Raw genomic sequence first — 17218 nt, 5'->3', positions numbered from 1 at the left:
CAGCCAGAGCAGCCCCCCATCTATGGCTACTTGCATCCCTACCCTCCCGTGGAAGTATCAAGGCTGGATTTCCGACTGACAGACACACGCAGGTGCGAAATGAACAGCACACATGGACTTGCCTGAACAGGTCTGTTCCCCAGGAAGTTTAAATCCATGTTCTCCCCGAAGAGGTAACCCTCAGGATGCGGCGTATCGAACTTCTCGCCTCCCATGAAAAAGTGACTTGCAAAGTAGTTCCCTGGAAAGACACAAAACGAACACATTCGGGGGGGTTCGTTCCTGGAGCGGGGCAGACACATGCAGCTCTTGGCGGGGGAGCACACCACGCGGGCAAGGCTGGTTTTTAGGCGATGGCCACACACGGCAAAGCAACAGCTCCTGGCCACACTGCATCACACAGAGTCAGCGCCAACAGCACTGAGCAAGGAGACACCAGAACCCTACAGAAGACAAGTCACTGAAGGGCTTTTTTGTAATATGCTCTGTTCAAACAGGACTTATCACAGGGACATTTTCTGTGCCAAACAGGCAAGCAGCTCAGGTGATCACACTAGGCCTCCAAGCCCTATAATCTATGCATTACAATGCTGCTAACCCTAGGGTAAGTTTCTTCCCCAAGGAGGGACGGGAGCAGGTTCCTCACAACACTGCCAAATTCTGGGAATTCTCTCCCACACGCCACACGCTCGTTTGCAAGGTCTGTCGCCTGCCTGGGAATGGACACGTTCCCTTTCACAACCCACGAACGGAGCTCCTCCTACAGCCAGAGGAGAGATGGTTTAGCAACACTCAGTTCTCCTCCCCTCCCCTAGGGAAAAATCATGTTAAGTCTTCCCTGTGGGCGCTAGCGGTGATCCACAGGGATGCTCGCCTTGATGAAAGAGATGGTTCTAACTACAGAACACACCCATCGGTACGAGATGTACCCCGAGACTGATCAAACAACAATCTCATTCAAGTTCAAGGGGGAGCGCAAAGTGTGGGTCTAAGTGGATCACTGAATTACACACAATGCTAAACTCAATCTCTACACTTCCAGGAAAGAGCCCAGGAAGCAGCTACCTGCCAGGGAGCAACGGCCGCTCCCAACGAGAAAGGAAATGGAACGAATACAGTGTCGCTGTCTCAGCTCGGTGTAACAGACGAGAGTTCGGGGCCCTTCAAGAAAGCACTACCCAGAGCCGAGAAAGGTGTGGAGAGAAAGAGGAGGAATTCAATGGGTGGGTTTCTCCATCCGGCTAGCACTGCTGGCAAGTGGCTCTCTTCAACACAAGAGGGATTTCATGAAAGGTTTCTGCTTTTTCGTTTCTTCCTCTTTGCTCCAGGAAAGGCAATTTGTCTCACCCAGCACAGCTGGTACCACTTGAACAACAAGCTCAGCTACTGCTGAGCTCAGCTAATAAGCTCACAGGCCTCCAGATGTTTCTGGTTTAAAAACAAGCCTGCTGCCTGGATACACCAACCACAAGCTTTGCCCGATTCCTGAATCTAGCTGGTACCAAGACTGCTGCAGCAGCATGGCAGTACTGAGGTATCCCAAACCACAGAGCCCCAGGCAAGCAGGAGCAAAAGGAACAGCTAATCCGGTTACAAATCCAACCCAGATTTTCGGGGCAATACACCCACCCTGCCAAGGTGCACGGTGATATTTGCGCTTGCGCTGTGGCCAGTGAAAGCAGGATTGAGGAATCAATTTTACATTGTATGTAGGTCACACAGGATGATGTTTTGAGGCATCTGATCTGGCTAACTCCAAGGAGCTCAAACTATGGACCAGCCCGGCAGAGAGCTGCTCGTGAGTGAGGTTTGTCGGAGCTGGTGCCATCCCCACATGGGTCACATCTCCCACCACTAATGCAGCCCCAGCAGCCGCTGAACAGGGCACAGCGGCTGTGCTACGTGGGACAGAGCAGCATATCCATCTGGAACCCCGGGGGGAGGGGTTAGGAAGGTGGAACAGGCCATCGCAGCGTTTTCACTCTCCTGAAAGGGCTCTTAGGGTCTTTAATGTCCACAGACAATCAGGAACTCTGGGTGAGTTCTCATCTAGAAGACAGCCCACCTAGCAACACGGCACCCTCCCTCTGCGAGCTACAGCGTCTGTTCGGTACTCAGTCAAGAATCTCTCCCCTGCCCACAGAGCAGCAGACTCTGCTGGGCTGACACAGCCCTCTCCCCTCCTCCCTCCCCCCAATGTTGAGTGGGGAGCTACTCCAGCCAGGCTACCAGTTAACTGGTTAACCATGGACATCTCTACCTTGAAGGTGCACAGACAATGTCTCAGATTTCCAGAGAGGGCCACAAATCTCCACTCAAAAGCTTTTAGGGGTCTGCAAATGACAAACAGTGGAAAACCACTGTCCTAAAGGCCTCTCACTTGTAAGTACTGCCAAGGCAAGACCTCTCTTAGTTTGCAAAGACATCTGACAATCACAGCCCGACCTCAGCAGGAGGTTGGCAGAACGATGAATGTGAATGAGGCATTCAGTGCTATGGAAAAGTCTATAAATAACCCTGGCCATACTGAAGGAAGGCTGCATATATAGAGAGAGGACCACAAGCTAAATATGAGTCAACTGTGTGATGCTGTTGCAAAAAAAAGCAAACATCATTCTGGGATGCAGTAACAGGAGTGTTGAGAGCCAGACACGAGAAGGCATTCTTCCGCTCTACTCTGCGCTGATTAGGCCTCAGCTGGAGTCTTGTGTCCCAGTTCTGGGCACCGCATTTCAGGAAAACTGTGGAGAAATTGGAGAAGGTCCAGAGAAGAGCAACAAGAATGATGAAAGGTCTAGAGCAGTGTTTCTCAAACTGTGCTCCGCAGAGCCCCAGGGCTCCACGAGACATCTCCAGGGGCTCGGTGATGTTGACAAACTGGAAACATCGATAGGTACAACACATACAATCAGTGGATCGCTGGGGCGCTGCATAAATTTTTACACATGTAAAGAGTTCTGGAGCCCAAAAAGTTTGAGAACCACGGGTCTAGAGAACATGACCTATGAAGGAAGACTGAAAGAACTGGGCTTGTTTAGTTTGGAAAGAAGACTGAGAAGGAACAGGATAGCTGTTTTCAGGTATCTAAAAGGATGTCACAAAGGGGAGAGAGAAAAATTGTTCTCTTTGGCCTCTAAGAATAGGACTAGAAGCAATGGGCTTAAACTGCAGCAAGGGAGGTTTAAGGTTGGACATTAGGAAAAACTTCCTGTCGGGGTGGTTAAACACTGGAATGAGTTACCTAGGGAGGTTGTGGAATCTCTATCTCTAGAGATATTTAAGAGTAGGTTAGACAGACACCTATCAGGGATGGTGATGGTACTTGGTCCTGCTGTGAGCGCAGAGGACTGGATCTGATGACCTCTCAAGGTCTCTTCCAGTTCTAGTGCTCTATGATTCTATGCTATCCTGTCCAAAGCTGGATTCTATGCTATCCTGTCCAAAGCTGGATTCTATGCTATCCTGTCCAAAGCTGGGGAGGGCTTCCAAGTCAACATGTGAATTCTTGCTCTACAGACGGCCCCTCTGCCCTAAAGCAGTAAGAGTCTGCCTCAAGCCAGAGGGGCATCGTCCAGTGGACAGCCAGTCCAGAACCACAAACGTTATTTCTTCCACTTCTCCTTGAGGGCAACCACTAGATACAAGGCTTGTCCTACACTACTTGGTTTTGTCCAGCGCACGCACGTTGCAGTATGACTTTGGTCAGGAAAACGTTTGCCCAGTTTCAGCAATAAAAAGAACTGATAGGAGGCAGTAGTGGGGAGGGCTGCCTGTAACCTCTAGGATTAATCAGTGAGCTACTCGTGGAAACAGCTAAACGTTCACATCCCTAGTTCTGACAGGTCACTTGCAGCTGCGTTTGCACCGATTCTTCACCCCATACATTGATAAGATCCAAACGCCCCAAGCAGGACAGTGTCCTGAGTAACAGCCACCCATGTCCCTGAGAAGACGCCACAAGGAGCCATAAGCAATGAGCCAGATACCAGAAAATGGATTTTAAAGTCCCTGGGGTTTATTGATGGGATGGGCGCATCAGTTCACCTGTTTATGTAGATGTAGAGCAGCGGAGTTCAACGCGTTGGCCAGAGTGGCTACTTGGGCATTGTGGGAAACATGCTGGAATTCACTGAATGTGAAAAAAAACTAATGTAGTACACACTGCATGATCACTGACAGTAAAGAGAGGGGGGAGAGAGAAAAATTCCTTGTGGGGCTGGAAGTTTTTTGTCACTGAAGCGGAGAGCTTGTTGCAACTTCTGTGGCTTTGCAATATGAACACTTTCCAGGTTGTGTTGCTCAAAAAGGTTTTTTGGCAACAAAACTTGCCAGAGTGGACAAATCCTTAGAGACATGTATAAATGGTAATTGGGGCCATTATGGTAGTTAGGAAAGAACTTTGAAGTCAGAGGTAATACCAATTGTATGTGTTTACTTATCATAGAATCATAGGACCGGAAGGGACCTCGAGAGGTCATTGAGTCCAGCCCCCCACCCTCAAGGCAGGACCAAGCTCTGTCTACACCATCCCTGACAGATGTCTATCTAACCTGTTCTTAAATATCTCCAGAGAGGGAGATTCCACCACCTCCCTTGGCAATTTATTCCAATATTTGACCACCCTGACAGTTAGGAATTTTTTCCTAATGTCCAATCTAAACCTCCCCTGCTGCACTTTAAGCCCATTACTCCTTGTTCTGTCCTCAGAAACCAAGAGGAACAAATTTTCTCCTTCCTCCTTGTGACACCCTTTTAGATATTTGAAAACCGCTATCATATCCCCCCTTAATCTTCTTTTTTCCAAACTAAACAAGCCCAGTTCATGAAGCCTGGCTTCATAGGTCATGTTCTCTAAACCTTTAATCATTCTTGTCGCTCTTCTCTGTACCCTTTCCAATTTCTCCACATCTTTCTTGAAATGTGGCGCCCAGAACTGGACACAGTACTCCAGCTGAGGCCAAACTAGTGCAGAGTAGAGCAGCAGAATGACTTCACGAGTTTTGCTTACAACACACCTGTTGATACAACCTAGAATCATATTTGCTTTTTTTGCAACAGCATCACACTGTTGACTCATATTCAACTTGTGGTCCACTATGACCCCTAGATCCCTTTCCGCCATGCTCCTTCCTAGACAGTCGCTTCCCATCTTGTATGTATGGAACTGATTGTTCCTTCCTAAGTGGAGCACTTTGCATTTCTCTTTATTAAACCTCATCCTGTTTACCTCTGACCATTTCTCTAACTTGCTAAGGTCATTTTGAATTATGTCCCTATCCTCCAAAGAAGTTGCAACCCCACCCAGTTTGGTATCATCTTATATCTTGTTATGTCAGTCATATAGACAGACAGTTCATGTCTGTCACGATAGCTATTTGATTCAAGGATCAAAAGGAAATATTAACATGTAAATGAATCTTGAGTGAATAATTCCATTGTCTATATATCTCCTTAAAGTTTGTGATATACTGCTTCATGGATAAATGACCTTATACTCCAATTAATTACAGTTGATTACCATGATGTTTGGGAAATTGAAAGTTACTCCAAAACCTACTGTCACTCCAATCATCTGAAGAAGTGGGCTGTTCCCACAAAAGCTCACGATATCATCTACATGTTTTGTTAGTCTAAAAAGTGCTACCAGACTATTTGTTGTTTTTTCTGCTCACCCAAGACTAAATTCAAGAGGCTGCTAGGAAACTGTATAAAAGACTCTTTGGACCTGATCCTTTTTATCTCAGATCTGCTTAAAATTCATCAGAGGAAGCTGGAGTCACAAGATTAAGATCTTAAACTGGATTCACCCTGAATACAGACACTGGACTAAATCTGAAAGAACTCTTGGCAACTACAAAGTTCACCATCTCTACTATGACTCTGATCTTGGAAATGTATTCACGTCTCTCTCTCTTTTTCCTTTTTTTAAAATACATTTTAGTTTAGGTCATAAAAATTGGCTATGAGTGTATATTTGGGATCAGATCTGAAATAGTCATTGACCTGGGAGGTAACATGCCCAGCCCTTTGGGACTGGAAGGACTTCCTTATATGACTAATAAGATCTTTAGTGATCCTCATCATATTTGACTGGAGTGTCTGGGTGGAGGCCTAAAGTTGATTTGTTGTTGGTTTCTGGGCAACCAGTACAGTATTCTAGAGGCTGTTTTGTACTGGCTTGTACCGGAATATCCACTGTTTTGAGGGATTTCCTGCCCCATTCTTTGCAGTTAGGCACTATTTCAGTAAACTCAGTTGGCTCCCCTGGGATTCTGATCACCAGGACTCCCAGTTTTTTTTTCCCCCCAGAGTCACCCACCAGGTAAGTATGGCCTACAGTCCTTATTCCTACAGCCATATTTCTTTACTTACACCCAGCTTCCCAAGCAACCCAGAAAGCTCTCTCCCAGTGACCTCTCCTTTTCCTTTACCACTCCCCCAATTCAGCATCAAACTTGTATGTGTTTTATACTAAAAGTAAAATCACCTTTTCAATGAGTTCCTTTCCTTGGACAGTGAATCAGAAAAGCTCATCTGTCCCCTCTGAGACACAGAGGCACCTAAACAGACCTTATAAAATTAGCTGGCCTGGTCTTAAAGCACTCAGACTTGTGGCTGATTTTCCAAGTTAGGCAACAGTGACTGGTTTTTGCTTTGGAGTCTAAAAGCCTAGGAAACAATTGCAGAAATATGGCCCCTCTGAGAAAGGTTTCCACATAACCGCTGATCAATCATAAGTACATTAAAATTCATGTGCAGATCTTCTCTTTCCACCTCAGATGGCTATATAGTAAAGTCAGGGGGATAGTTTTGACCGTAATTAGTTCTCTTCCTTAAATCTGCCCAGACATTTGTAAATGGACAAAGTATTCAAGCTGTTTGCAGAATATTCAGCTCCACCCAAAGAAGGGAAGAGCAGAATTTTCAAGCAAGGTTCTCAGGTACCACAGAGACAAGGGCAGAAGAAACAATTTAAAAGCAAGTTCTGCCAACATTAATCGGCATATCGGCAATTTGTTCTAATCCAAATTGTGCAAAGGAAACGTATCGATTTTTTGTTGTTGTTGACACCTTCCAAGAGTCAGCTAACCAGAGTTCCGTAATGGGGCTGCCATTTGTGGAAGCTTCTTTGGAAGTAGATAAGTAATCAGAGCTTTTCTGTTATGGACCCAAACAAAAAACAAAACAAAACCTCCCTGGTGCCTGAAGCCATCTCCTGACTACAGTGTAAAAGGCGTAGTAGTGAGTGTCAGCTAACACCTTCTAACAACACACCTTCAGATTCTAGTGAAGATACAGCTAGAAGCAAGAAGACTGTTTCAGAGAAGCCATGCTAGTTCCTCTCCCCCTCCCTCCGATAGTTATGCATGCACTGGGAACGCGCTGGGAGTACGAAGTACAGCATAGGGATGTGAAGAACTAGTCGACTAGACGACTGTCCGATAAGCAAATGCTTATAAGCAAATGCATTTGCTTATCAGATAGTTGACACGCTAATCGGCTAGTCACCCCCCTCTCCCCCCGCTGCCTCTATCAGAAAGCGGCAGCGGGGGGGAGAGGAAGGGGTGTTTCAAAGCGGAAATTCCACGTGGAGCCTGGGGTCTGCAGCTCTGAAACGCCATGTGTAGCCTGGGGTCCTCCGCTGGCCCCGGGCTGCCCATGGCATTTCAAAGTGGCAGCCCCACGTGGCGCCCAGGGTCAGCTGGAGAGTCTCCTGCTGACCTCGGGCTCCATGCGGCGCTGCCGCTTTGAAACACCACGTGGAGCCTAACGCCGGGCTCCCCACAATGTTTCAAAGTGGCAGGACCACATGGAGCCCGGGGTCACAGTCGCTTTGAAACCCCACAGGGAGCACGGGGCCCACAGGGGACTGCTTGTTCCCCTGCTGGCCCCGTGCTCCCTGCAGTGCTTTTGCCTTTGAAGTGTACCAACAGCCCTGGGGCTGTATTCACCAGGTGTGCACTGGGAGTAAGTGGGAGCACATGCAGTTAGCACTATCTAAAATCCTACACAAGTTGAACAGGAAGTCAAGTGCAACCCTCAGCTCTCAGGAAGCTGCTAGTGAGACCCATGGCACCAGCCATGTTTTGTCTCAACAGCCCTGCCCACATTCAGATCACAGAGAACCAAAGGAGTTTGTACAGATCTGACAATCCAATTACTAGACTTCACTGCCAAGACATAGGTATTAGGGATGTTAACAGGCTTACTGGTTACCCCCCCCCGCAGGGCTGCCGGCTCCCAGCCTGCATAGGATCAGGAGTGGCCCTGCTGGGCTGGAGTGATTAAACCCGAGAGGGGGCAGTTAACCAGTTAAACTTAATGCTTAAGCAGTTAAGGATGCAAGATCCCATTTAATCAGTTAACAGGTATTCCACAGCAGTGCATGAAACCCCAGGATGTGTTCAGCATTCCATAGGACTGTTGTATCAAAATGAACCCAAGTCAGCTGAGAGTTAAGTCACAACCTCTGTCCCCCTCAGTGGCAGTTCAGGACTGTCCCCAAGAAACACAGTTTAGCACGACCGAAGAGTTTCTAGTGCAGAATCCCCAAGCCCCACTGTTTATTTGCTGCAACCAAACCTGCCAAGGGACACTGACTAGATAATATCTTCCTGTATTTTTCTGGCAGGGAGAACATGGCGACACACCTCATAGGGCTCTGAAACATGCGAGGAAGCCAACTTCTGGCTCAGGGACTTGTGCAGTGTCATACCCGCAGCCCTAAAGAGAGAACTGGCCTTTGCAGAGTCGTCTAGCCTGCTCTGGCATGTAGTCCGTTCAGGAAGAAAGAGCATTTGAGCTTACTGTAGGGGGAAAATAAATCAATCCCTTTAAAGGAGTGAGGTCAGCCAGCCTGAGAAACGGCTGCAGAGCCTGTCAAACTCATCACCCTCTTGCAAATTGTGCCACTGAACCATTAGTGTCGAAGGGGATGGAATCCTGGTCTAAGCATCAAAGTCAAAGCATATAGACTTCCTGGACCTAGCCAAACACTCCACCTTCCTCACCCACCACCAGCTGATACGGGTGAGGGGCTGTGTGTAACTGGGAAGACTAACCAATGAGCCCAGCCTCGTGGGTTAACCATTAACAAGTTTACACTATCACATCCAAGATGATACCAAGCTGGGAGGGGTTGCAAGAGCTTTGGAGGACAGGGTCATAATTCAAAACCATCTGGATAAATTGGAGAAATGGTCTGAGGTAAACAGGATGAAGTTCAATAAGGACAAATGCAAAGGGCACCACTTAGCGAGGAACAATCTGTCTCACACATACAGAATGGGAAGCGACTGTCTAGGAAGGAGCACTGCTGAAAGGGATTTAGGGGTCATAGTGGACCACAAGCTAAATATGAGTCAACAGTGTGACACCACTGTAAAAAAAGCAAACGTGATTCTGGGATGCATTAACAGGAGTGTTGAGAGCAAGATACAAGGAGTAATTCTTCCACTCTACTCTGTGCTGATAAGGATTCAACTGGAATACTGTGTCCAGTTCTGGGCACCACATTTCAGGAAAGATGTGGAGAAACTGGAGAAGATCCAGAGAAGAACAACAGAAATGATGAAAGATCTAGAAAACATGACCTATGAGGGAAGACTAAAAGAACTGGGTTTGTTTGGTTTGGAAAAGAGAAGACTGAGAGGGGACATGATAGCAGCTTTCAAGTACCTAAAAGTGTGTTACACAGAGGAGGGAAAAACATTGTTCTCCTTAACCTCTGATGAGAAGACAAGAAGCAATGGGCTTAAATTGCAGCAAGGGAGGTTTAGGTTGGACATCACTGTCAGGGTGGTTAAGCACTGGAATAAATTACCTAGGGAGATTGTGGAACCTCCATCATTGGAAATATTTAATAATGTTTTTCTAACCTGCTAACAGGGATGATTTAGATAAGGGGCAGGGAACCTCTTTCGGGTTGCAGGTACTGACCCACAGAAAAGTCGTGGAAGCAAGTGAGAAGCAAAAAAAAACCAAACAACCCAACACCCCCAAATCTTCACTGACATAGCCTGCAAGGGGACAGAGAGGAGCTGGAGTGCCAGCGCAGGCTTCCCAATGCTGAGGGGGAGCTCCAAGCCACAGGGGCTGGATTCAGGTAGCCCAGGGGCCGCATCCAGCCCCCGGGCCTTAAGTTCCCCAGTCCGATCTAGATGGTGCTTGGTCCCGCCGTGAGGGCAGGAGACTGGACTTGATGGCCTTTCAAGGCCCCTTCTAGTCCTAATACTCTACAATTCTATGATGGAAAAAATCAGCATGTGGATGGAAAATATCAGCGGGAACACTGACCAACAGGGGTACGATCAGGAACTGAAGGATACCTCATGGCTTGAGACTGTTACAACTCAAAGCAGACAAAGCACAATGCACCACAGGGAAACAACCTTGCACTGATCTCTGGAAAGTTGAGTGGCTGATCCAATAGGTTCTTTCCATCTCTAGCCTTCCTGATTCTAGCCAAACTAGTTTTTCCTGCCCATGGTTGATTTTCTTGGGGGGGAGAAAGGGGGTATCAGTCCATAAAGTTCAGAGAGCAGCAGGCTGCTACACGCTTTCTAACGTGCCAGTCATTCCAGGCTCTAGATGTGGCATTAATTTTCAGTGGAGTACATGATTTATATTTGTACTGCAAAAACAACACCACATATATAGTATCATTTCATTTTTGTTAGTCTCTAAGGTGCTACAGGACTACTCGTTTTTAAAGCTACAGACTAACACGGTGACCCCCTCAGACATTTGTACGGCAGTAACACTTTAAGGCAGGGCTACTCAACTTTGGAAGCCCTGGGGGCCATAATAATAATCTCAGCACGTGCCGAGGGCCGCAACTTAAGTGTGGTAGCATAGACATGCAAATATAAGCAAATAGATTCTCACACTAACAGGCATGAATACCAAGATGAAGGCAAGACTACACAACACACAGGCCCCAATTGAAGTCAGTTCTGCTGTATTAATAAAATGCAATACTTACCCGATTTCCAACCATATGACAGCACTTTTAATGAGCAATGACAGTCCAGGAATTTAACTGCTAAAACGCATAGCAACTGAAGACCATTATATTGACTACTTTTTTGTTTTGGCTCCCACCTGCAGGTCACGTGTTGAGCCCCATGTAAACCCAAACAGCATTGCGGGCCGCAAACAAACGGGCTGCAGGCCGCATGCGGCCCAGGGGCTGCGTGTTGAGTAGCCCTGCTTTAAGGCATCAACAAATTGTGGGCCCTGCTGCACTTGGCACTCTACACAGGGAGAAAAAGTCTCTGGCCGGAAAGAGCGCACATACCTCCTCATACTGGAATATGCATCTCTGGGACTACTCAGCAGCGGCTGGAAAAATAAGTCTTAGTTCTGAGCTGTGAACTGGCTGCCCTCAGGCTAAGATGTTTACCTTCCAGAGCCAATACGGAGACCCCAAATTATACTAGTGAACTTCAGGAACTTAATGAGTTACTCAAAGAATGCAAAGTTATTTTCAGCCCTAAAGACACCAAATGGAGTAGCCAGGAAACCTTCACATCTGTCCTTGCTCACCATTAGCCTAGGCACCTTCATTCAAGGGCTCTGATTATTCAAGGCCTAACAGATAAACCACTCGGAGGCCATTCTAGAGTACAAAATGGGGGTGACCTAGCTTACAACATACAGCCACCGCAGTTATTGCTTATGTCCACACACTTGGCTTCTTGTGTCAGCAGTGCGCATCCTCACCAGGAGCACTTGTGTCGACTGCAACTGTCAATGTGGCACAGAGATTTAGTCTACACTAGGCCTCCCACTGATCTAAGATATGCAACTTCAACTGTGAGTCGACACACTTACGGCGGTGCCTTCTATGCGGTAAGCTCGGCGAGATCTGCTCTCACATCAACTCTACTTATTCTTCTCGCCCTGGTGGAGTATTGGAGTCAACTGGAGAGCGCTTAGAGGTCAATTTATCGCATGTAAGCAGACACAATAACTCAGCCACGGCGGATCGATCGCTGCAGTGTCGGGTAGTGAAAACAAGCCCAGACCCCGAAACCCAGTAAGAGCTGAGATAAGCAAGGCAGTGTCTACACTGACACTGTCTACCTAATGACGTTGACTGTGGCGTTACTAAAGTGGTTGGTGGGAGGCCAAGATGGGTTCAGAGCTAGGTCAATGCAAGGCAGTTTCCTAACCATGTACCGTAGCCTGAGTTTCAAGTCTTTCAAGGCAGGGCCAGGACTGTGCACACCTTTAGAAAGCAGGCCCATCCGCAGGGAAACCAATGCTAAAGGTGACTGTCCATCTCCGGAAATTCAGGGTCAGGAGTTTAGTACCTACTGTGGGAAACAGGGACCAATCACTGACTATCCCCAAGAGCTGCAATGACCGAGAAATGTCTCACCAACAACATCTGCTGCCCACACATCTGCTGAGCCTCTTAAAAGAAGATGAATTTGTTCATCACTCTCTTTGAAGAAATGTCCCCAGGTGACAGGCTCTAAATGCAAGGGTGACTGATGAATCACAACCATCAGGAACATCAGGAACATCTAGAACTTCGGTGATGACCGGCCTTACTGTCCAATTGCGCAGGGCAGCACCATCAGAGCCCCTACACATTCCAAGTCACCCCACAACCACCAACACCCTCCTTTCCTTTCCCCCTCATCGGGCCCTTTAGGGAGTCTATTGACACGGGGTGACAGGTGCTGACATACGGGTGAACGGCACCTCAGGTGTGTTGACCGCAGCTGCCTCTCCCCCGGACCAGCACAAGGGCATCTGCTTAAGAAGCTCTTGCGAAAAGATGCCAGGATGCTCTTTGGCAGCCATCTCTTAGGAAGTGGAACAAACACTTCTGCCCGCACTCAAAGCATCTCCACTGAGTCTAATTTAACCCACATCTCTACCGTTCCTTGGCATCTGGATGCCAATTCATTACCCAGGGGAGGGTAAGAGACAAAGGATAAAAAATTACATGACTTTGGCAACACAGAAGAGTGTGTGTTTGGCATTGGGAGGGGAGCCTGATAAACATATGTTATATTAACAGATAAGTTATCGCACCTAGGGCCACCAATGGGGGGAGGGAAAAGAGAGGCGTTGCCTCGGGGCCCAAAGATTTAAAAGGGCCCTGGGTCGCCACCAACATAGCAACAGCTGGATCCCCAGACCCTTTAAATTGCAGCCAGAGCCCTCGCAGTGAGGTCCAGGTGGCACTGCGGAGAGGTTGGGCATGCATGGTGCAGTCAGGACAGCTCTGAGGGCTGGTTATCCCTAGCCCCAACCCTTCCACCTGAGACCCCACCTCTTTTGCAGGACCCAGAGCCAATCACACCGCCCATATACTGCCCAGAGCCCAGCAAAGTCTGTAGCCAACCCTGATCCTATCAGCCTGGTTCCTATTTTCCCTTGCAAACCAATATTTAAGAGCAACTTTTAGATTAACCTAGTCTTGAAGGCTGGGGCTTCAGGTCTTGATGTCCCTCTCAACTCTCTTTAACAATGGCATGTGTATCAGAGGCAGCAGCGTGGGGGGGCAGCCAGCTCCCTGGTCGCAGGGCAGTAGCCTGCGTGTAACCGTTCACGGTAACCGATAAGCCCAGACTTATCAGTTAATTGTGTAAACAATTATCCTATTATATCCCAAGTTCAGATTTATGCAAACGTCCGGCTGGAGCTTGGAAGTCACGTTCTGGGGTCTCCGGACCTCAGTCTGAGCAACTCCCCAATCAGCAGAGCCAAATGACCATACACCGTAGACTACAGACACTGTACAAGAAGGAAGTTAAATGCAGAGACAAGGAAGCAGAGAGCAGCCCTTACCCTGTGAAAAAGTCAGATGCTCTGAGTTTTAGCAGAGCAGGGCTAGGCCCGGGCAGCCCAGGAGGGAGGAAAGACGCTCTGAAGTCTCCACTTGTCAGCCACACCCACTCTTTTCCAGGGGAGCTTCCCCCCCTGCCCTAGAGCACAACCCAGAGGAGTCCAGTCAGGCATTACCACTGACTCATCATGTGGGTTCCATAAGCAAAGGTCTCGCTAAGCTCCATGATGGAGAAGAGTCGTCCCATGATTGGTGGGTGGGGGAGGAGGGCTAAGTCTTAGTCTGCATGACAATTCCCCCGGCCCGTGTGCAACCCAAACTCTGAACCCTTGTGCTGGTTCAGGGTCCCCAAAAGAGGGACCGGCCAGCTGCATGCCAAACTAATCTCCAGATAGCTGCAGTTAAATCTGTACCTGAGGCCCAGCAAGCTCTGTCTGATGTAACAACTCCACTTTCAATAACAAGGTGCATGTGTTGGGGGGGGAGGGTGTTAACCAGTTAGTGCCCCTTGGGGTTGCTCTGCTCATACCTACACAGCTGCATCGCACTCTGACCTTTGTTCAGGCTGGGGGGCTGTGGTGGCTGCTATGGGTCGGCTGAGGATGGAGGCCCAGGAGGGTGCTGCAGAGATCCTGAGGGGGATGAGTGGGTCTTGGAGGCCATTTACTCCCCCAGCTGAGTGCAGGTGGGGGGGGACGGGGCATGGGTTGAGGCCCAGAGGGAGTTGGATGGGCACCAAGGGCCCGGTCTGCTCCCAGCCAGGGGCACAGTGGGGGGGCCAAGGCATGGGGGCAGTATGGAGGCCAGGGGGCTGTGGGGAGGGCAAAGGGGCCACAGCGCTGTGGGGGGCAGGGACAGGAGGACACGGGGGGAGCTGGGGGGGCACTATGGGGCTGGACGCGAAGGGAGTTGGGAGGCGCTATGGGACCGGGGGCGTTGGGGGGCCGGATACAGGGGTGTGCTGGGGGGGCGCCATGGGGGCGGGGGGCGCTATGGGGTCAGGGGCGTTGGAGGGCCGGATACAGGGGATGCTGGGGGGCACTATGGGGGTGGGGGCGTTGGAGGGCCAGACACAGGGGGTGCTGGGGGGGCGCTATGGGGCCGGGGGCGTTGGAGGGCCGGATACAGGGGGTGCTGCGGGGGCGCTATGGGGCCGGGGGCGTTGGAGGGCCGGATACAGGGAGTGCTGGGGGGGAACTATGGGGCGGGACGCTGGGGGGGCGCTATGGGCGGGGGGCGCTATGGGGCCGGGGGCGTTGGAGGGCCGGATACAGGGGGTGCTGGGGGGGCGCTATGGGGCCGGGTGCTGGGGGGGCGCTATGGGGCCGGGGGCGTTGGAGGGCCGGATACAGGGGGTGCTGGGGGGGCGCTATGGGGCCGGATGCTGGGGGGGCGCTATGGGGCCGGGGGCATTGGAGGGCCGGATACAGGGGGTGCTGGGGGGGCGCTATGGGGGCGCTATGGGGCCGGTGGCGTTGGAGGGCCGGACACAGGGGTTGCTGGGGGGGCGCTATGGGGCCGGACGCTGGGGGGGCGCTATGGGGGCGGGGGCGTTGGAGGGCCGGACACAGGGGGCGCTGGGGGGGCGCTATGGGGCCGGACGCTGGGGGGGCGCTATGGGGGCGGGGGCGTTGGAGGGCCGGACACAGGGGGTGCTGGGGGGGCGCTATGGGGCCGGACGCTGGGGGGGCGCTATGGGGGCGGGGGCGTTGGAGGGCCGGACACAGGGGGTGCTGGGGGGGGGCGCTATGGGGCCGGACGCTGGGGGGGCGCTATGGGCGGGGGGCGTTGGAGGGCCGGACACAGGGAGTGCTGGGGGGGCGCTATGGGCGGGGGGCGTTGGAGGGCCGGACACAGGGGGTGCTGGGGGGGCGCTATGGGGCCGGACGCTGGGGGGGCGCTATGGGCGGGGGCGTTGGAGGGCCGGACACAGGGGGTGCTGGGGGGGCGCTATGGGGCCGGACGCTGGGGGGGCGCTATGGGCGGGGGGCGTTGGAGGGCCGGACACAGGGGGTGCTGGGGGGGCGCTATGGGGCCGGACGCTGGGGGGGCGCTATGGGGGCGGGGGCGTTGGAGGGCCGGACACAGGGGGTGCTGGGGGGGCGCTATGGGCGGGGGCGTTGGAGGGCCGGACACAGGGGGTGCTGGGGGGGCGCTATGGGGCCGGACGCTGGGGGGGCGCTATGGGGGCGGGGGCGTTGGAGGGCCGGACACAGGGGGTGCTGGGGGGGCGCTATGGGGCCGGACGCTGGGAGGGCGCTATGGGGCCGGGGGCGTTGGGGGGCCGGACACTGGGGGGGCGCTATGGGGCCGGGGGCGTTGGAGGGCCGGACACTGGGGGGGCGCTATGGGGCCGGGGGCGTTGGAGGGCCGGACACAGGGGGTGCTGGGGGGGCGCTATGGGGCGGGGGGCGCTATGGGGCCGGGCCGCCCTTACCGGACTTGGGCGGGTAGCGGTAGGCCGAGTTGGCCTGGATGTCGATGTCCTCCACGCCCGCGATGCGCCGGCTCAGCAGGGAGCCCATGGCGGGACCGCCCAGCCCGGGACCCGGCAGCGGCGGCGGCGAGCAGCGAGCGACCCGGACCCAGCGACTCGCAAACACAACCCGCCGCGGGGCAGCTTGGGAAAGCGAGTCCGGCCGCCTACAACTCCCAAGAGCCACGCGCCGGGTCCTACACACCGACGGCTCGGCCGGGCCGTACCAACCGCGTGCGCGGGCCTGTACCCCCTCACTCAGTGGACTCTTCCGGGAGTGCGCTGTGGGGGGGTGGGGCTGTAACGCGCGCAGCCGCCAGCAGAGGGCGCCGACCAGCCTCCTGCCGAGCCAATGAGGGCTCTCTGAGTGTGGCCAGAGCATCCCCCCCCCCAGTGATGAGGGATTCCCTTAGCATGGCCAGGTCACCCCCGCCCCGCATGGTGGGGCAGCGTGGCAGGAGTCCCTCCCCCCGCGCAGGCTGGGGCAGCAGAGACAGGCCTAGCAGCTAGGGTGAGGGATGGGTCCCTGCACTGCGCTTTGCCTGCATCCGGGGCCCAGGCCCTCAGTGCACATCCAGGCATGCCTCTGGGAGGAATGGGTAACAGGCAGATCAGGGCATGTCCTGGCTGGGCGATGGCTCGGGCTGGGAGGCCTTCAGGACAGTTGTCACTAGAGCAGGTGAAGCCCTGGCAGATGTGCAGGTGGCAATGGAAGGAGGAGGCTGAAGGGCGATCCCAGCTCTGCTGCGGACAGGCCATGGCTGTTGCTGCTTCTCTGTGGTGTGGCCTGCGGAGGCGATTGGTTTCACTCTGTGAACAGCAGGTGATGCTCCACCATGGTCCAGGCAGTTGATTGGGGTGCTGTGGGTAGCTCGGATCCTGGTAGGCCCTGCCTTGGATCCTGCTGGGGCACCTAATCTCCAGAGAGCCCGGCT

The 17218-nt window shown here is 52.2% G+C and overlaps 1 protein-coding gene across 4 annotated transcripts in view; it reads right to left on the bottom strand.

The window, feature by feature from the left end:
- The window catches only part of MGRN1 (mahogunin ring finger 1), a 70478-nt gene extending 54022 nt beyond the window's left edge, over window positions 1-16456 (bottom strand). For 2 of the 4 annotated variants that reach the window (XM_075899120.1, XM_075899123.1), the window contains exons 1-2: window positions 16245-16455; window positions 123-241 (exon numbers count right to left, since the gene is read on the bottom strand). In XM_075899120.1, the coding sequence (XP_075755235.1) occupies window positions 123-241; window positions 16245-16332 (207 nt within the window). In that variant the 5' untranslated portion in view covers window positions 16333-16455. Of the gene's footprint in view, window positions 1-122; window positions 242-16244 lie in introns of all 4 variants that reach the window. The other 2 variants (XM_075899121.1, XM_075899122.1) reach the window with 2 other exon arrangements.
- Window positions 16457-17218: the final 762 nt, after the last annotated feature.

This window comes from Pelodiscus sinensis, chromosome 16, assembly GCF_049634645.1.
Source record: "Pelodiscus sinensis isolate JC-2024 chromosome 16, ASM4963464v1, whole genome shotgun sequence".
Lineage (NCBI taxonomy): Eukaryota > Metazoa > Chordata > Testudines > Trionychidae > Pelodiscus > Pelodiscus sinensis.
This window is presented reverse-complemented; position numbering and strand designations above follow the sequence as displayed.